The 21,357-nt window shown below is 44.4% G+C and overlaps 1 protein-coding gene across 5 annotated transcripts in view; it reads left to right on the top strand.

Moving 5' to 3' along the window:
* The window catches only part of LOC139762132 (uncharacterized), a 185,575-nt gene that overhangs the window by 48,391 nt on the left and 115,827 nt on the right, over positions 1-21,357 (top strand). For 3 of the 5 annotated variants that reach the window (XM_071686831.1, XM_071686829.1, XM_071686830.1), the window contains exon 2: positions 8,522-9,404. In XM_071686831.1, coding sequence (XP_071542932.1) covers positions 8,522-9,404 — 883 coding nt within the window. The remainder of the gene's footprint in view (positions 1-8,521; positions 9,405-21,357) is intronic. The other 2 variants (XM_071686832.1, XM_071686833.1) reach the window with 1 other exon arrangement.

The raw sequence follows: 21,357 nt of genomic DNA, 5'->3' as shown, positions 1-21,357 counted from the left end.
AGGAAGGTACGGCCATTGATCAGGAAGGTACGGCCATTGAGCAGGAAGGTACGACCTTTGAGCAGGAAGGTACTACCCTTGAAAAGGAAGGTATGGTCATTGAGCAGGAAGGTACGACCCTTGAGCAGGAAGATACGACCCTTGAGCAGGAAGGTACAGCCATTGAGCAGGAAGGTACAACCATTGAGCAGGAAGGTACGACCCTTGAGCAGGAAGGTACGACCCTTTAGCAGGAAGGTACAACCATTGAGCAGGAAGGCACGACCCTTGAGCAGGAAGATACGACCCTTGAGCAGGAATATATGACCCTTGAGCAGGAAGGTACGACCCTTGAGCAGGAAGGTACAGCCATTGAACAGGAAGGTACAACCATTGAGCAGGAAGGTACGACCCTTGAGCAGGAAGGTACGACCCTTTAGCAGGAAGGTACAACCATTGAGCAGGAAGGCACGACCCTTGAGCAGGAAGATACGACCCTTGAGCAGGAATATATGACCCTTGAGCAGGAAGGTACGACCCTTGAGCAGGAAGGTACAGCCATTGAGCAGGAAGGTACAACCATTGAGCAGGAAGGTACGACCCTTGTGCAGGAAGGTACGACCCTTGAGCAGGAAGGTACGACCCTTGAGCAGGAAGGTACGACCCTTGAGCAGGAAGGTACGACCCTTGAGCAGGAAGATACGACCCTTGAGCAGAAAGATACGACCCTTGAGCAGGAAGGTACGACCCTTGAGCAGAAAGGTACAATCATTGAGCAGGAAGGTACGATCCCTGAGCAGGAAGATACGACCCTTGAGCAAGAAGGTACGACCCTTGAGCAGGACGGTACGGCCCTTGAGCAGGAAGGTACGACCCTTGAGGAGGATGGCACGGCCTTTGTGCAGGAAGGTACGACCCCTGAGCAGGAAGGTACGACCCTTGAGCAGGAAGGTACGACCCTTGAGCAGGAAGGTACGGCCCTTGAGCAGGAAGGTACAGCCTTTGAGCAGGAAGGTACGGCCTTTGAGCAGGAAGGTACGACCCTTGAGCAGGACGGTACGACCCTTGAGCAGGAAGGTACGGCCCTTGAGCAGGAAGGTACGACCCTTGAGCAGGAAGGTACAACCACTGAGCAGGAAGGTACAATCATTGAGCAGGAAGGTACGACCCTTGAGCAGGAAGGTACGACCCTTTAGCAGGAAGGTACAACCATTGAGCAGGAAGATACAATCATTGAGCAGGAAGGTACGACCCTTGAGCAGGAAGGTACAACCATTGAGGAAGGTACGACCCTTGACCAGGAAGGTACGACCCTTGACCAGGAAGGTACGACCCTTGACCAGGAAGGTACGACCCTTGACCAGGAAGGTACGGCCTTTGAGCAGGAAGACACGGCCTTTGAGCAGGAAGGTACGACCCTTGAGCAGGAAGGTACGACTCTTGAGCAGGAAGGTACGACCCTTGAGCAGGAAGGTACGACCCTTGAGCGGGAAGGTACGACCCTTGATCAGGAAGGTACGGTCCTTGAGCAGGAAGGTACGACCCTTGAGCAGGAAGGTACAACCATTGAGCAGGAAGGTACGACCCTTGAGCAGGAAGGTGTGTTGGTTTGACCTTTGTCTCGACCATGAAGGATTGTTTTATTAGAAGTCAGCAGACCAGAGAGAGACTCTGGTAGCCAGACACCAGAGGTCAGCAGACCAGAGTGAGACTGGTAGCCAGACACCAGAGGTCAGCAGACCAGAGAGAGACTCTGGTAGCCAGGTAAAGTCTCTGGGAGATCCAAGCATGATTTTAAGTTGTCAGGATGAGAACTTTGACCTGAGTGTTTGTGGCTCATTTTGAATATCGAAAGTTCAGTCATACTTATTATTTTCCTTTAGTTTGTGATTTGATGATGAAAAGACGAGTTTGCATTGCATTTGTTTATTTTTATGAAGATTGCGCATGGCATTAGAGCGCAATGATTGGCACTGTTTGTGTTGTGAGAGTCAAATTGACCGTATTAGTTCTCAGTCAAATCCCACATACATGTTTCCTTATAAGTATTTAATCGTTATTTTTATATTCTGAGAAGATCCACGTCAGTACACCAAGCCTTCCATGGGCTACTTCTAACTGCTCGAAAGCTGTCTTAGAAGTTAGGGGTCGTGTTGTCAGTATATCATAATACGGTACACCAACTTCTTTGAGTATATCGTAGAAACATATCTTCACTTTCAAAGTGAAGTATAACAGTGTTACCCAGGAGTATGGTAATAATAGTAACTGGAATTAAGGATTACTGGCATGTTGTCTCCAGGGTGGAAAACTTTGCTTGTGTTGCTGCATGAATACGTAACTGAATACTTGGCACGGTTAGTATTGACCAACCATCCTCAGGTTGGTATTGACCAGGCATCCACAGGTTGGTATTGACCAGGCATCCACAGGTTGGTATTTACCAGCCACAAATAGGTTGCTATTGACCAGCTTCAAATAGTTTGGGACTGACCAACCACCCATAGGTTGGTACTGGCGAACCGCCCAAAGGTTAGCACTGACCAACCACCCATAGGTTGGTAGTGAACAACCTCCCATAGGTTGATAGTGAACAACCATCAATAGGCTGGTAGTGAACAACCATCCATAGGTCGGCACTGAACAACCATCCATTGGTTGGTATTGAACAACCATCCATAGGTTGGTATTGAACAACCATCCATAGGTTGGTATTGAACAACCATCCATAGGTTGGTACTGAACAACCATTCATAGGTCGGTACTGAACAACCATCCATAGGTTGGTACTGAATATACATCCATAGGTTGGTACTGAACAACCATCCATAGGTTGGTACTGAACAACCATTCATAAGTTGGTACTAAACAACCATCCATAGGTCGGTACAGACCAACCATCCATAGGTTGGTACTGACCATCCATCCATAGGTCTGTACTGAGCACCCATCCATAGGTTGGTACTGAACAGCCACCCATAGGGCGGTACTGACCAACCATCCATAGGTCGGTACTGACCATCCATCCATAGGTCGGTACTGACCAACCACCCATAGGTCGGTACTGACCAACCATCCATTGGTCGGTACTGAACAGCCATCCATAGGTTAGTACTGACCAACCCCCCATAGGTCGGTACTGACCAACCACCCATAGGTCGGTACTGACCAACCACCCATAGGTCGGTACTGATCAACCACCCATAGGTTGGTACTGATCAACCATCCATAGGTTGGTACTGACCAACCATCCATAGGTTGGTACTGAACATCCATCCATAGGTCGGTACTGACCAACCATCCATAGGTTGGTACTGAACAACCGTCCATATTTTGGTACTGAACAACCATCCATAGGTTGGTACTAAACAGCCAACCATAGGTTGGTACTAAACAGCCAACCATAGGTTGGTATAAAACAACCATCCATAGGTTGGTACTGAACAACCATCCACATGTTGGTACTGAACAACCATCCACATGTTGGTACTGAACAACCATCCATAGGTTGGTACTGAACAGCCATCCATAGGTCGGTACTGAACAACCATCCATAGGTTGGTACTGAACAACCATCCATAGGTCGGTACTGAACATCCATCCTGAGGTTGGTACTGAACAACCAACCATAGGTCGGTACTGACCAACCATCCATAGGTCGGTACTGAACAACCATCCATAGGTCGGTACTGAACATCCATCCTGAGGTTGGTACTGAACAACCAACCATAGGTCGGTACTGACCAACCATCCATAGGTCGGTACTGAACAGCCATCCATAGGTCGGTACTGAACAACCATCCATAGGTTGGTACTGAACAACCATCCATAGGTCGGTACTGAACATCCATCCTGAGGTTGGTACTGAGCAACCATCCATAGGTTGGTACTGATCCATAGGTCGGTACTGACCAACCATCCATAGGTTGGTACTGACCAACCACCCATTAGTCGGTACTGAACAACCACCCATAGGTCGGTACTGAACAACCATCCATAGGTCGGTACTGAACAACCATCCATAAGTTGGTACTGAACAACCATCCATAGGTCGGCACTGAACAACCATCCATAGGTTGGTACTGAACAACCATCCATAGGTTGGTACTGAACAACCATCCATAGGTCGCTATTGAACAACCATCCATAGGTTGGCACTGAACAACCATCCATAGGTTGGCACTGAACAACCATCCATAGGTTGGTACTGAACAACTATCCATAGGTCGGTACTGAACAACCATCCATAGGTTGGTACTGACCAACCACCCATATGTCGGTACTGAACAACCATCCATAGGTTGGTACCGAACAACCATCCATAGGTCGGTACTGACCAACCTTCCATAGGTTGGTACTGAACAACTATCCATAGGTTGGTACCGAACAACCATCCATAGGTTGGTACTGAACATACATCCATAGGTTGGTACTGAACAACCATCCATAGGTTGGTGCTGAACCATCCATAGGTCGGTACTGAACATCCATCCATAGGTTGGTACTGAACAACCATCCATAGGTCGGTACTGACCAACCATCCATAGGTCGGTACTGAACAACCATCCATAGGTCGGTACTGAACAACCATCCATAGGTTGGTACTGAACAACCATCCATAGGTCGGTACTGAACAACCATCCATAGGTCGGTACTGACCAACCATCCATAGGTCGGTACTGAACAACTATCCATAGGTCGGTACTGAACAACCATCCATAGGTTGGTACTGACCAACTATCCATAGGTCGGTACTGAACAACCATCCATAGGTTGGTACCGAACAACCATCCATAGGTCGGTACTGACCAACCTTCCATAGGTTGGTACTGAACAACTATCCATAGGTTGGTACCGAACAACCATCCATAGGTTGGTACTGAACATACATCCATAGGTTGGTACTGAACAACCATCCATAGGTTGGTGCTGAACCATCCATAGGTCGGTACTGAACATCCATCCATAGGTTGGTACTGAACAACCATCCATAGGTCGGTACTGACCAACCATCCATAGGTCGGTACTGAACAACCATCCATAGGTCGGTACTGAACAACCATCCATAGGTTGGTACTGAACAACCATCCATAGGTCGGTACTGAACAACCATCCATAGGTCGGTACTGACCAACCATCCATAGGTCGGTACTGAACAACCATCCATAGGTCGGTACTGAACAACCATCCATAGGTCGGTACTGACCAACCATCCATAGGTCGGTACTGACCAACCATCCATAGGTCGGTACTGAACAACCATCCATAGGTTGTTATGAGAACGATGAATTGTGAGGGTGCGTCGTGTGGGGCAGGTAATGCAGGTGCGCCTCCGCCCCACGGGTTATTGTGGTTCCAGGAAGGAAATCTCTCCGCTACATTGCCTCTATCGATCTCACAGTCATAATGCACATGTGGCAGTGCAGTGTCTTGCCCCGTAGTCCTGCTCCTGGTGTCCTGATCCCTCTTGCTATTGGTTGCCTACCCCGTGGTGTAGCAACTGTTCTGCCCCGTGATGCTGCTGGTGTCGTGCTTCAAGGTGCTAATGTCCTACCCCGTGATGCTGCTGGTGTCGTGCTTCAAGGTGTTGTTAATGTCCTACCCCGTGATGCTGCTGGTGTCGTGCTTCAAGGTGTTGTTAATGTCCTACCCCGTGGTGCTGCTGGTGTCGTGCCTCCAGGTATTGCTGGTGTCCTGCCCCGTGTGTTGCTAGTGTCCTGCCTCATGGTGCTGTTGGTATGTTGTTCATACTGGTGTTCTGCCCCTACCCCCACCTTTTTACGTTGAAGGCTCCAGTTACGGACTAAAGTCCACATCAATGCCAGGCCTTGATTGAAATGTAGAGAAGATTATGAAAGGGGAAAAGAGAAGATAAGGGAAATTATTTACAAATTTTGGAGGAAGTGAAAACCTTTCTTTTAAAATGTGCCAGGTATCCTGGCACATGAAAAGGCAGAGTTCCAATGTTTCGACGTGTAGGGAAAGAAGCAGTTATTAAATGGCCCACCATTGAGTTGCCGATGGTCACACAGTAATCATGTGACACAGCAGCTTGCCGATTATTTCGTGATCTACCTAGAGTTGGGGGGGCTTACAAGCAGCCAGTTCTCAGGAGCAAAATCCATAGTAATATCTATAGAAGAGGGGAAAGTGGAACAAGATTGCGACGTAGGGCAAGATGGTCAAGTTTGGAAATTAGCCTGAGGGAGTTTTAAGTCAGACCGCTTTCGACTCGACTCTGTCAAGTAAGGAAACATAGCTAGAACCACCCCATATGTGAGAGCAGTGCCCCATACAAGAACGAATCTATCCCTTGTATAAACAGGAAACCCATTTTCTTAGAGGCAGACTTAGGTATTTCTGTAATGTGAGGTTTCCAAGAAATAGTGGATGTTCCAGTGATACCAAGTATGTTTACGGAGTCAAGAGGTGGAATTACAGAACTGTCAAAGGAGTGACGAGAGTCGTGAAGAGTTTTTGATGGAGAGATGGGTAGGAACTGGGTCTTGGAGGCATTAAACTTCACTAGATTTCGTCTACCCACATCGATATCCTGTCCAAGTCTGAGTTTATTGAGGAAGCTGTGTCAAGACGAGATGCAGATGGAGTGAGAAGAGGAGTAGAATTGCAGGATATGGATGAATGCAGTGTTGATTCGTCAGCGTATGAGCGCATTGGATTATTTATGGAGGAGAAGAAGTCGTTGAAAAAAAAAATGTAGGGGACAGGACAGATTCTTGAGGGACACCGCTTTTGATGAAGAGAGAGAGCGGAGAGGAAGCTAGATATGAAGGAGCAAAGTGAAGGAGAAAAGCCAAAAGAGGGGAGCTTAGATACCGGACCCGATGCCACGCCCTGTCAAAAGCTTTGGATATGTCAAGGTCAACTACACGTGACTCCCCAAAATCCCTCAGGAATGATGGCCAGACGTTAGTTAAGATAGGAATGAATATCACCAGTGGATCTCGCCTTGCGGAAGCCATTGGTGATCAGAGAGAAGACTGTGATTTTCGAGGTGTTTAAGGATATGGGATTCGAGGATGGATTCAAAGACTTTGGAAATGGTAGATGTCAGAGCATTAGGACGATAGGTCAGAAGGGTCACCCTTCTTAAGGATAGGATGCATCAATGTATGCTTCCAAGAAGGAAAGGTTTTGGTTTGTAGACAGATGCGGAACAGAGGAGCTGTTGCTGTCATGGTAGTGCTAGTGTCCTGGTCCGTGGTGATGGTAGTGTCCTGGTCCGTGGTAGTGCTAGTGTCCTGGTCCGTGGTAGTGCTAGTGTCCTGGTCCGTGGTAGTGCTAGTGTCCTGATCCGTGGGGATGCTAATGTCCTGGTCCATGGTAGTGCTAGTTTCCTACCCCTTAGTGCTATTTATGACCTGTCCAGTTGTGCTGCTGGTGTTCTCGTAGGACTGATGGTTTCCTGCCCGAAGGTGACGATGTTAATTGTCATCTCTGTGTATGTAATTAGTGATTTGCAATGACCCATTAGTTCTCTACGGGGAGGGGTTTCTTCGCTTGTGGGGACCCATCTTTTTCATTTCTCTCATTATTTCACTCTGAATTTCTGCATGCTGTCTACGTTCACCACCTCATAACTCAGTTTATTTTGTTCATCCATCGTTCTTATACAACAGTCAGATTCGGGCCCTCGTCAGTGTGTGTATTCCTACGTTGGGCTGCCACACCTCCCTCACCACTACCACGTCCTCGTCCCGTCCACCAAATCCTACCTCACCACCGCTGCCACCCTCTCCCTTCCGCCTATCACATCCTCCCTCACCACCACCACACCTCCCTTTTAGGCCATCTCACATTCCCTCACTAACTCCGCCTCCCCCCTCCTTGGCTACCACACCTTCCACTTCCGGCCATCACACCCTGAACGGCGCAGACATTTTTCCGTGGTTTGATCACTAGCCTATGCCATCTTCTTCATACCTCCCATGCTATCGGCGCAACCTTCTCGCTAAACTGTAAGATATAGTATGTTACATTTCGCGAAAATATATCCCAGCAGCCAGTAATTTTTCTCCTGCTAAGGAAGTAGATGAATGATTGGCAACTATGTGTAGGGGTTCGTAGTTGTGCGCCTAGCAACTTCTTGGACTTATTCCCTCTGCATGTTCTATCCCTGCATCTTTAGAAGGACAGTCTACATCAAATTGGTTCAGAAACTTAAAGGTCGTGATTATGTCGTCTCTCGCCCTTTTCGTTTCCCTGGTATGCAAATTTAATACCTCTAGCCTCTCTTAGAACTCGGCCATCTTATTTCTAGTACAGTTTTATTTTTTCCTCTGAATCTTTTCTGTTAGTTCATCATACTTAAATGTGGTGACCAAACTTAAGAACCCTCTTCTAGTTTTGGCGTAATAGAAGATATGAAGAACTTCCTGGCTATTTCCCTGTCCATATACGTGAATATTTTCCTGACGTTTGCCACTGTAGATCAGTTTGTACGTAAGTTTGTGCCCCTGGCTCCCCAGGTAGACAGCTGCTGCACGTTGATGTTAACATCGTTGTTTGCAATCTTCCTCAGGTCACGAGCGGTGAGGGTCCTCCTGGTCGGCCACCGCCTCCTCACTACCCCAGTGCCCCGCCCCCGTACTATGACTCCCAGAATGTGTACCCTACGGGGCCGCTACCTCCTCCTAATGGCGCACCAGCTCCTGGGGGTCCATATTACCCATCCCCTCCAGCTTACCCGCAGGCTTACCCAGCGGGCTACCCTCCAGGCTGCCCGCCAGGCTACGGGCCTCCAGCTCCGCCTGCTGCGCCACCGATGTACCCTAGTGGACCTTCGCTGTATCCAGATGTGTCGCAGCTCCCGCAGCCAGAGGCAGGTAATGTGTCCTTCGCTGGTTCAGCGTATGGTGACCCTCATCGACAGAGCTTGCATGGTAGTGTGCCTTACGTAAGCATGGTACCTCACCAGTATGGTGGCCCGCCATACACAAGCACTGTACCTTACCAGCACGGCTTGCATAGTGGCCAGCCCGACTTGAGCGCCCTGCCTAACCAAAATGGACTGCATGATGTGCCCCGTGCAAGTAAGAGGCATCACCAACTCGGCCATCTTGATGGTGCGCCTCACCCGACCACAGGGCATCACCAATATGGCCTGTATGGTGACATGCCTTGGTATGGTTTGGCAGCATCACAGGCAGCAGGAGGAGATCCAGCATGCCGTGTGGGACCCGGCCATGGAAGTGTTCCCACGTATGGATCTGAAGCACCATCCACACTACCCTCAGCACCCGGTGATCCTCCTCCTCCTCCTCCTCTTCCCTATGACGCCAGTCCCATCTCCCAGACCTTGGCCTACACTACCCACATCAGCCAAGCTTACCTCTCCACACACGACCCTGCCGACCTTACTAGTGCTCCCACCTCGTCTGACACCACACGCACAAAATCACCAGGTAGGTTAACCTCAGTTACAGGTTCATCTGAATGTTGTGTAACATTTGTTTGGCTACGATGTCTTTAAACAGCTAGACCATAGAGGTAAGGGAATAGGTTCGAACATTAGTATATTAAGAGCAAACTTAAACATTTTGGAGAACTCTCTTTGGTTTAGTAATGGGTAAGTGTAAAGGTACAAGTTCATTTTACAGATAGTCTGAGTGTTAGAAATAGTATGGAGGAGATAAGGTCACTTTAAGGTACAGATGATAGACGTTAGACATTTTAGTTGTTACAGAAATGTGGATGAAACTAGAATGAAGAATATTTGATGGGATGTTTCAGATTATTTCAAGACAAACGTCATAAGTCATTTCCAGGACCACCAATTGATTCATGGATCGCAATATAGCTTTCGACATAGTTATCTTTGTGTGACGTTTCTGGACTTTTCTTGTAACAAAATCAACATTAATGGTAGAATAAAGCGGCTAATGTCCTTTATTTAGGATTTTAGAAGGTACTCGATAGAATCCCACATCAGAGATCATTGGGTAAAGTTAGTCACTCGCTGTTGAGCTTCGGTCGCTAGAAAATTGGCTGTGTGGATAAGCGTAAACACAGTTGTCTTTTCCAAGCTCACATACCATCAGCATCCTCTTCTCATCCATATAGTTTCTTCTTTCCCGAAAACATATACAAATCTTCACCCTCGCACTCGGCGAGGTAGTGATCAGATATCCACATGAGCTGCCTCGCTCAGCACATTCACATCCAAGAGTCTCTCTTTGGAACACCTGTTAGTGTGATTCATTAATGCCCGATGACCATCTTTCCTGCTTTCATATGCATACTTGTGTATGTCCCACTTTTTAAACCAGGTATTCCCTATCTCTAGCCCCTTTTTCAGAGCCCAACTCCACAAGATGTTCATCCTTTGCATTAACACATACACACAGAGGTTCGAATTGTAGGTGCGGCAGGCGACCCACACCATACCCAGGTGTTCATCGATATTGGTCGATAAATGGATACCTGGTAGGCTGTGGCGTATATATATATATATATATATATATATATATATATATATATATATATATATATATATATATATATGTATATAACTTGTGGGAATAAAGATAGGGTACACATGTAGAAGGTTCCTTGAAGAGTATTGCAGTTGAATTTCGTAATACAAGGAGTTATGCTGATTGGTTGGTGAGGATTTTCCTTGTCTGTGTGGATCATGGTGAAGTGCCTGACGATCGATAGAATGCATGTATAGTAGTGCAATTGTATAAAGGCAAGAGGGATAAAGGGTGAGTGGTCATATTACAGTTATAAGTTTGCTGAGTGTTCGTGGTAAGTTGTATAGGAGAGTGGTGATTGAGAGCGTGAAGGCATGTTTAGAGCATACTTTGTTTTAAGAATGTGTGATAGATACTTAGAGAAACAGATGGATTAGTTTTTGCATTTATGAGTCTGGAGAAGGCATATGAAAAGGTTGATAGAGATGCCTGTAGAAGGTCTTAAGAAAATATGGTCTTGGAGGAAAGCTACTAGAAGCAGTGAGAAGTTTTTATCAAGGGTGTAAGGCATGTGTAAGAGTAGTTAACAGAGGAGAGTGAATGGTTCCAAGTTAAGGTAGGGATGGAGTAAATTGGTACAGTGTGGTATAAAGGGGTCGACATACTCTCAACGGACTGAACCAGAGCATGTGAAGCAGCCGTGATAAACCATGGAAAGGTGGGTGGGCCTGGCTGTGGATAAGGAGCTGTGGTTGCGATGCATTACACATGGCAGCTAGAGAAGGAATTTGAGCGAATGTGGCCGTTGTTCTTGGCGCTATCTCCCAAACGTAGGGAATGGCGATGCAGTATGAAAAAATACTGTTGATTGGGAATACCTGGTTTAAAAGAGAGATATACACAAGTATACTTATGTGAGTAGGAGAGATGGTTAGTGGGCATTATTAGAGTACGTATTAATTGATAGGCGTGTAAAAGAGAGACTTTTGGATGTAAATGTGCTGAGAGGGGCAGCTCGTGGGATGAATAATTACTATATTGTGGAGGCGAAGGGGAAGATCTGTAGAGGATTTCTAGAAAGAGGAAACAATTTAAGGGAGAAGAGAGTGGTGAGAGTAAGTGAGCTTGAAAGAAAGTTTTGTGTGAAGAAATACTAGGAGAGATTGAGAGTAGAATGGCAAAAGGTTAGAGCAAATAGAGTGAGGGGAGTGGATGAGGAATGGGAGGTATTTAGGGAACTAGTGATGGCATGTGCAAGGGATATATGTGGCATGCGAAAGGTGGGAGGTGGGCAGATAAGAAGGGTATTGAATGGCGGTATAAAGAAGTAAAGTTGCTAGTGAACGAGAGAAGAGAGACGTTTAGATGATACTCACAAGAAAGGAGTGCAAATGAATGGGAGATGTATGAGAAAGCGGCAGGAGGTCAAGAGGAAGTTGCAAGGGTTGAAAAAGAGGGCATATGAGAGTTTGGGTGAGAGAGTATCGTTAAACTTCTGGGAGAATAAAAAGATGTTTTAGAAGGGGGCAAATAATGTGCAAAAGACAAGAGAAAACGTTGAAACATCGGTGAAGGGGGCAGAAAGGGAAGTGAAACCAGTTAGTAATGAAGTGAGGAGGGGATGGAGTAAGTATTTTGAAGGATTGTTAAATGTGTTTGATGATAGAGTGACAGATGTTGGGTGTTTTGGTCGGGGTGGCATGTGAAGTGAGAGAGTCATGGAGAGTGGTTTTTTGAAGAGAGAAGATGTGGTGAAAGCCTTACGGAAGATGAAGTGAGGCAAGGCAGCGGAAGTTGATGGTATTGCAATTGAATTTATAAAGAAAGGGGGTTGACTGTGTTGTTATTTGTTCGTAAGGATGTTCAAGATATGTATAGGATCATGGTGAAGTGCCAGAGGATTGGCGGAATACATATATAGTGCCATTGTATAAAGGCAAAGGGGATAAAGGTGAGTTTTCAAACTGCAGAGGTATATGTTTGTTGAATGTACCTGTTAAGTTATATGGGAGAGTATCGATTAAGAGGGTGAAAGCATGTACAAAGCATCTGATTGGAGAGGGCCAGTGTGATTTTGGAAGTGGTAGAGGATGTGTGGATCAGGTGTTTGCTTTGAAGAATGTAAATGAGATATATGTAGAAAAGCTGGATTTGTGTGTGACATTTATTGATGTGAATGAGGCATATGATAGGGTGGATACAGATGCCTTGTGGAAGGTTTTGAAAATATATGGTGTTGGAGGTAAGCTACTAGAAGCAGTGAGAAGTGTTTGTCGAGGGTGTAAGGTGTGTGTACGACTAGGAAGAGAGGAGAGTGATTGGTTCCTAGTGAAGGTATGTTTGCTGCAAGGGTGTGTATGGATGGGATGGGAAGGGGTGATAAGGGATGTGAATGCAAGAGTCTTGGAGAGAGGGGCGAGTATGCAGTCTGCTGTGGATGAGAGGGCCTGGGAAGCGAGTCATTTGTTCGCCGATGATACAGCACTTGTGGCTGATTCGACTGAGAAAATACAGAAATTGGTGATTGAGCTTGGAAGTATTTGTGAAAGAAGAACGTTGAGAGTAAATGTGAATACAGGCAAGGTTATTAGGTTCAGCTGGATTGAGGGACAAGCTATTTGGGATGCAAAAATGAATGGAGAAAACTTGTAAGAAGTGAAGTGTTTTAGATATCTGGGTAGCGAATGGAACCATGGAAGCGGAAGCGAGTCATAGGATGGGTGAAGAGGCGAAGTCCACCATGATCCATACATACATTGAATATCCTTACCAGCAAATCAACGACACAGTCACCTCTTTTCATAATAGATTCCACTGTAATACCATCCACTCCCGCCGCCTAACCCCTTTTCATCTTCCGCATGGCTTTCACCACCTCTTCTCTCTTCGCATACCACTCCCATCAGAATACCCTACATCTCCCGCTCTATCATCAAACACATTTAACAACCCTTCCAAGTACTTTCTCCATCTCCTCCCCACTCCATCACTACCTGTTATCACTTCCCCTTTTGCCACCCTCACCGATGTTTCCATTTGTTCTCTTGTCTTTTGCACATTTTTTACCTCATTCCAAAACATCTTTTTATTCTCCCTGAAGTTTAATGATACTTTCTTTCTCCAACTATTATTATCATGATACTTTCTTTCTCCTATTCTCATTATCAGTGGTGTAAGGCGTGTGTACGAGTAGGAAGCGAGGAGGATGAGTGGTTCTCGGTAAAGATCGGTCTACGGCAGGGGTGTGTAATGTCCCATGGTTGTTTAATTTGTTTGTGGATGGGGTGGTTAAGGAGGTAAATGCAAGAACCTTGGAGAGAGGGGCGAGTATGCATGCAGTCTGTTAGGGATGAGAGGGCCTGAAAAGTGAGTCATTTGTTATTTGCCGATGATACAGCACTGGTGACTGAATCGAGTGAGGAAATGCAGGAGTTGGTGACTGAGTTTCGAAAAACGTGTAGACGCTAGACGGCGGTACTCCGTTGATGTTGGGATTTAAATTATTTAAGTACTGGCACATGATGAGGGGCATTGTCTCCTCTAAACATTTCATGCGACATGTATAGAAAAATTTCGTGTTAGAACTATATGAACTACTGAAGTGTGATTTCATATATATATATATATATATATATATATATATATATATATATATATATATATATCCCTGGGGATAGGGGAGAAAGAATACTTCCCACGTATTCCCTACGTGTCGGAGAAGGCGACTAAAAGGGAAGGGAGCGGGGTGCTGGAAATCCTCCCCTCTCGTTTTTTTTTTTTTTTTTTTTTTTCAAGAGGAGGAACAGAGAAAGGGGCCAGGTGAGGATATTCCCTCAAAGCCCCAGTCCTCTGTTCTTGACGCAACCTCGCTAATGCGGGAAATGGCGAATAGTATATATATATATATATATATATATATATATATATATATATATATATAAGGAGTATATATATATATATATATATATATATATATATATATATATATATATATATATATATATATATATATATATATATATATCCCAGCCTGAGCCAGGTACCCATCTTATCGACAACCCTTAGGAGTAGACGAACAGTTGGGTTGACTGTGGACCGACTGCCGCAGCCAGGATTCGAACCTATGCACTCGACCGTTGGCAGCTACTGAATGCGTCACGGTATTTCCAATCACCAGTCTTTTTCAGCAAACAAATCCACAAGTTCTTCACCGTTTCCATTCACAACACTGAATACCCCATGTGCACCAATTATACCCTCAACTGCCACATTACTCATCTTCACATTCAAATCACCCATCACTGATACCCGGTCTCGTGCACTAATGCTACTGAGACACACACTCAGGTGCACCCAAAACGCTTGCCTCTTGTGATCTTTTTTCTTATGCCCAGGTGCATAAGCACCAATAATCACCTGTCTCTCGCCATCCACTTTCAGTTTTACTCGCATCAGTCTAGAATTTACTTTCTTTCACTCTATCACACATTCACACAACTCCTGCTTCAGGAGTAGTGCTACTCCTTGCTTAGCTCTTGTCCTCTCACCAACCCCTGTTTTTGTTATATCCCAGGACATTTCCACACCATTTTTCCCCTTTACCCTTGAGCTTCGTTTTACTCAGCTGGGACATCCAGGTTTCTTTCCTCAAACATACTACCTATCTCTCCTTTCTTCTCATCTTGGTTGCATCCACACACGTTCAAACATTCCGAAGGGGAGGGTTTCCAGCCTCCTGCTCATATATATATATATATATATATATATATATATATATATATATATATATATATATATATATATATATATATATGTATATATATATATATATATATATATATATATATATATATATATATATATATATATATATATATATAGGTATGTATTTTGCGTGTGTGGACGTGTGTATGTACATGTGTATGGGGGGGGGGTTTGGGCCATTTCTTTCGTCTGTTTCCTTGCGCTACCTCGCAACCGCGGGAGACAGCGACGAGGTAAAAAAAAAAAAAAAAAATATATATATATATATATATATATATATATATATATATATATATATATTTATATAATCCTTGGGGATTGGGGGGAAAGAATACTTCCCACGTATTCCCTGAGTGTCGTAGAAGGCGACTAAAAGGGGAGCGGGGAGCAGGAAATCCTCCCCTCTCGTTTTTAGTTTTCCTAAAGAAGGAACAGAGGAGGGGGCCAAGTGAGGATATTCCCTCAAAGGCTCAGTCCTCTGTTCTTAACGCTACCTCGCTAACGTGGAAAATGGCGAATGGTATGAATACACACACACACACACACACACACACACACACACACACACACAGGGTGTCCCAAAAAATGTACTCATTTTTGGACACCCTATAACTCGCTGAATTTTTTTCTTTTCAGATCTGAAAAAAGAAGAGAAAATCAGTGAGTTATAGGATGTCAAAAAGGGAGTACATTTTTTGGGACACCCTAACGTGGATGAGGGGGCGAAGGTTCTGAGACCATTGGGGAATATTTGGAAAGGGAGGTCATTATCTAGGAGGGCGAAAATGGGTATGTTTTAAAGGTATAGCATTCCCAGTGATGTTGTATGGATGCGCGGCATGGGTTATTGATGAGAATGTACGTAGGAGGGTGGATGTGTTGAAATATAAAGTGTTTCAGGACAATATGTGGTGAGGAGTGTTGATCAAGTACTAATAAGGTAAGAAAGAGGTGCAGTGATAAGAATAGTGTGGTTAAGAGAGCTGAAGAGGCTGTGCTGAAATGGTTTGGGCATACGGAGAAAGTGAAGGAGAGGTTGATTGAGAGGACATATGTGTTGGCAGTGGAGTGGACAAGAAGGGGATGACTAAATTCTATATGGAAGGATGTAGGGAAAAGGAGTCGAGTGCTTGGGGCCAGAACATTCAGAAGGGTGAAAGGCGTGCACAGGTAAAGGTGAATTGGAATGATGTGGTATACAGTGGGCGACGTGTCAGTGGAATGAACCAATGCATATGAAGCAACCGAGAGAACCACGGGAAGGTCTGTGGGGCCTGGTTGTAGACGGGGACTGTGGTTCTGTTGCATTACATGTGACAGTTATTAGAATATGGATGTAAGAGGAAGGTATATTTTGGCATTTTCTTCGTTTGTTCCTCTTGTTGCCTCGCTAAAGCGGGAAACTGCAAACACTTATATATATATATATTGTACAAAGGCAAAGGGGATAAGAGTGAGTGCTCAAATTACAGAGGTATAAGTTTGTTGAGTATTCCTGGTAAATTATATGGGAGGGTATTGATTGAGAGGGTGAAGGCATGTACAGAGCATCAGATTGGGGAAGAGCAGTGTGGTTTCAGAAGTGGTAGAGGATGTGTGGATCAGGTGTTTGCTTTGAAGAATGTATGTGAGAAATACTTAGAAAAGCAAATGGATTTGTATGTAGCATTTATGGATCTGGAGAAGGCATATGATAGAGTTGATAGAGATGCTCTGTGGAAGGTATTAAGAATATATGGTGTGGGAGGAAAGTTGTTAGAAGCAGTGAAAAGTTTTTATCGAGGGTGTAAGGCATGTGTACGTGTAGGAAGAGAGGAAAGTGATTGGTTCTCAGTGAATGTAGGTTTGCGGCAGGGGTGTGTGATGTCTCCATGGTTGTTTAATTTGTTTATGGATGGGGTTGTTAGGGAGGTAAATGCAAGAGTCCTGGAAAGAGGGGCAAGTATGAAGTCTGTTGGGGATGAGAGAGCTTGGGAAGTGAGTCAGTTGTTGTTCGCTGATGATACAGCGCTGGTGGCTGATTCATGTGAGAAACTGCAGAAGCTGGTGACTGAGTTTGGTAAAGTGTGTGGAAGAAGAAAGTTAAGAGTAAATGTGAATAAGAGCAAGGTTATTAGGTACAGTAGGGTTGAGGGTCAAGTCAATTGGGAGGTGAGTTTGAATGGAGAAAAACTGGAGGAAGTGAAGTGTTTTAGATATCTGGGAGTGGATCTGGCAGCGGATGGAACCATGGAAGCGGAAGTGGATCATAGGGTGGGAGAGGGGGCGAAAATTCTGGGGGCCTTGAAGAATGTGTGGAAGTCGAGAACATTATCTCGGAAAGCAAGAATGGGTATGTTTGAAGGAATAGTGGTTCCAACAATGTTGTATGGTTGCGAGGCGTGGGCTATGGATAGAGTTGTGCGCAGGAGGATGGATGTGCTGGAAATGAGATGTTTGAGGACAATGTGTGGTGTGAGGTGGTTTGATCGAGTGAGTAACGTAAGGGTAAGAGAGATGTGTGGAAATAAAAAGAGCGTGGTTGAGAGAGCAGAAGAGGGTGTTTTGAAGTGGTTTGGGCACATGGAGAGAATGAGTGAGGAAAGATTGACCAAGAGGATATATGTGTCGGAGGTGGAGGGAACGAGGAGAAGAGGGAGACCAAATTGGAGGTGGAAAGATGGAGTGAAAAAGATTTTGTGTGATCGGGGCCTGAACATGCAGGAGGGTGAAAGGAGGGCAAGGAATAGAGTGAATTGGAGCGATGTGGTATACCGGGGTTGACGTGCTGTCAGTGGATTGAATCGGGGCATGTGAAGCGTCTGGGGTAAACTATGGAAAGCTGTGTAGGTATGTATATTTGCGTGTGTGGACGTATGTATATACATGTGTATGGGGGGGGGGGTCATTTCTTTCGTCTGTTTCCTTGCGCTACCTCGCAAACGCGGGAGACAGCGACAAAGTATAATAAAAAAAAATATATAAATATATATATATATATATATATATATATATATATATATATATATATATATATATATATATATATATATATAATGTGGGTTCGGGGCCTCCAGTGACAATATACATATTGCCTATGCCATTGTTGCTCCACGTGCTTCATTAGCATCCGTTCAGAACACAGTTGTATTTCGCGATGTTCTCTGAGAAGTTAACACCGTCCTCCTGCTTCACGGCATGCACAGTGATAGAAGAGTTTCGCGTTATTTCGCCAACTGATAAGTGATGATTCCCTCACTGATTTTGTTATCGCGGCGAAGATAACTATCAGATTGTTGGTGTGTGTTCGATGCCTTTGTTGTTGTTGTTCTTGTAAACACTTGGAAGTTAGTAGTCCCGTTACTGATGATCTGGAATCAATGTGAAAGCAAATCACGTCCAAACAGAAGGGTTAGTAATGAAGGCTGACGACGAGGCTGTAGGAGTCTTTCTGAAGCCTGGAGATGACCTCTTCGTGACCTATTCATTCCTGTCCAGTGGTTGCAGGTCTGAGAGGAGCATCGCGTACAGCTGTGGGGGGAGGACATGTACCTAGATGTTATAAATAAGTCCTTGTATTGAGTAACCTTATGAACACAAGTCCTTGTGCTGAGTAACTGTGAACATAAGTCTTGGTATTAAGTAACCTTATAAGTAAGTCGTATTTAGTAACCTTATGAACAGAGGTCCTTGTACTGAGTAACCTTATGAACACAAGTTCTTGTACTGAGTAACCTTATGAACACAAGTTCTTGTACTGAGTAACCTTATGAACACAAGTTCTTGTACTGAGTAACCTTATGAACACAAGTTCTTGTACTGAGTAACCTTATGAACACAAGTTCTTGTACTGAGTAACCTTATGAACACAAGTTCTTGTACTGAGTAACCTTATGAACACAAGTTCTTGTACTGAGTAACCTTATGAACACAAGTTCTTGTACTGAGTAACCTTATGAACACAAGTTCTTGTACTGAGTAACCTTATGAACACAAGTTCTTGTACTGAGTAACCTTATGAACACAAGTTCTTGTACTGAGTAACCTTATGAACACAAGTTCTTGTACTGAGTAACCTTATGAACACAAGTTCTTGTACTGAGTAACCTTATGAACACAAGTTCTTGTACTGAGTAACCTTATGAACACAAGTTCTTGTACTGAGTAACCTTATGAACACAAGTTCTTGTACTGAGTAACCTTATGAACACAAGTTCTTGTACTGAGTAACCTTATGAACACAAGTTCTTGTACTGAGTAACCTTATGAACACAAGTTCTTGTACTGAGTAACCTTATGAACACAAGTTCTTGTACTGAGTAACCTTATGAACACAAGTTCTTGTACTGAGTAACCTTATGAACACAAAGTTCTTGTACTGAGTAACCTTATGAACACGAAGTCCTTGTACTGAGTAACCTTATGAAACCAAGTCCTTGTACTGAGTAACCTTATAAGCACAAGTCCTTGTATTGAGTAACCTTATGACCCCAACTCTTTGTATTGAGTAACCTTATGAACACAAGTCCTTGTACGAAGTAGCTTTATGAACACAAGTCCTGATACCGAACAGCTTCGTTAACGCAAGTCCTGGTGCTGAGTGATAGTATTAACAATAATCCTGTTACGGAAAAGAAATGCATTGAATATAGCCCCGGTACCGAGTAAATACATTAAAAAAATCATGGTACTTTCAAACCAAATTGACAGAAGTCCAAGTTATGAGTGTTTAAACAAAAGTGCTGGTAGTGAGTGAGTAACCGTATTAACAAAAGTCCTGTTACTGAGTGATGGTATTAACTAAAGGTCTGGTAGTAATTAAGTATATTAAAAGTCCTGGTACTGAATAAACGTATAGACTAAAATCTTGATACTGATCAATATATTAACAAGCTTCCTGTTTCTGAGTTTCAACAAGTGTTGATACTAAATAATCATATTAAGACCAAGTCTGGTACAGAGAAGCCTTTTGAACACGAAGTCCTGGTACTGAGTAGCCTCTTGGGAAACCGATTCCTAAAAATTTGCCTCTTTTAAAAAACCCAAATCCTGTAGAGTAGCCCCTTGACCCAGATTTCCCAGGGGGTAGCCCCTTTAACACAATCCTAGTACTGAGTAGCCCCCTTTAACATGATTCCTAGGAGAGTAGCCCCTTTAACACAAGTCCTAGTACTGAGTAGCCCCTTGAACATGATTCCTAGGAGAGTAGCCTCTTTAACACAAGTCCTAGTACTGAGTAGCCTCTTTAACACAAGTCCTAGTACTGAGTAGCCCCTTGAACATGATTCCTAGGAGAGTAGCCTCTTTAACACAAGTCCTAGTACTGAGTAGCCTCTTTAACACAAGTCCTAGTACTGAGTAGCCCCTTGAACATGATTCCTAGGAGAGTAGCCTCTTTAACACAAGTCCTAGTACTGAGTAGCCTCTTTAACACAAGTCCTAGTACTGAGTAGCCTCTTTAACACAAGTCCTAGTACTGAGTAGCCCCTTGAACATGATTCCTAGGAGAGTAGCCTCTTTAACACAAGTCCTAGTACTGAGTAGCCCCTTGAACATGATTCCTAGGAGAGTAGCCTCTTTAACACAAGTCCTAGTACTGAGTAGCCTCTTTAACACAAGTCCTAGTACTGAGTAGCCCCTTGAACATGATTCCTAGGAGAGTAGCCTCTTTAACACAAGTCCTAGTACTGAGTAGCCTCTTTAACACAAGTCCTAGTACTGAGTAGCCCCTTGAACATGATTCCTAGGAGAGTAGCCTCTTTAACACAAGTCCTAGTACTGAGTAGCCTCTTTAACACAAGTCCTAGTACTGAGTAGCCTCTTTAACACAAGTCCTGGGACAGAGTAGCATCTTGAACGCAAGTCCTAGTACTGAGTAGCCCCTTGAACATGATTCCTAGGAGAGTAGCCTCTTTAACACAAGTCCTAGTACTGAGTAGCCCCTTGAACATGATTCCTAGGAGAGTAGCCTCTTTAACACAAGTCCTAGTACTGAGTAGCCTCTTTAACACAAGTCCTAGTACTGAGTAGCCTCTTTAACACAAGTCCTAGTACTGAGTAGCCTCTTTAACACAAGTCCTAGTACTGAGTAGCCTCTTTAACACAAGTCCTAGTACTGAGTAGCCTCTTTAACACAAGTCCTAGTACTGAGTAGCCCCTTGAACATGATTCCTAGGAGAGTAGCCTCTTTAACACAAGT

This window comes from Panulirus ornatus, chromosome 3 (assembly GCF_036320965.1).
Source record: "Panulirus ornatus isolate Po-2019 chromosome 3, ASM3632096v1, whole genome shotgun sequence".
Taxonomy (NCBI): Eukaryota; Metazoa; Arthropoda; class Malacostraca; order Decapoda; family Palinuridae; genus Panulirus; species Panulirus ornatus.
The sequence above is the reverse complement of the archived record's forward strand: the minus strand, read 5'-3'. Positions and strand labels throughout refer to the sequence as shown.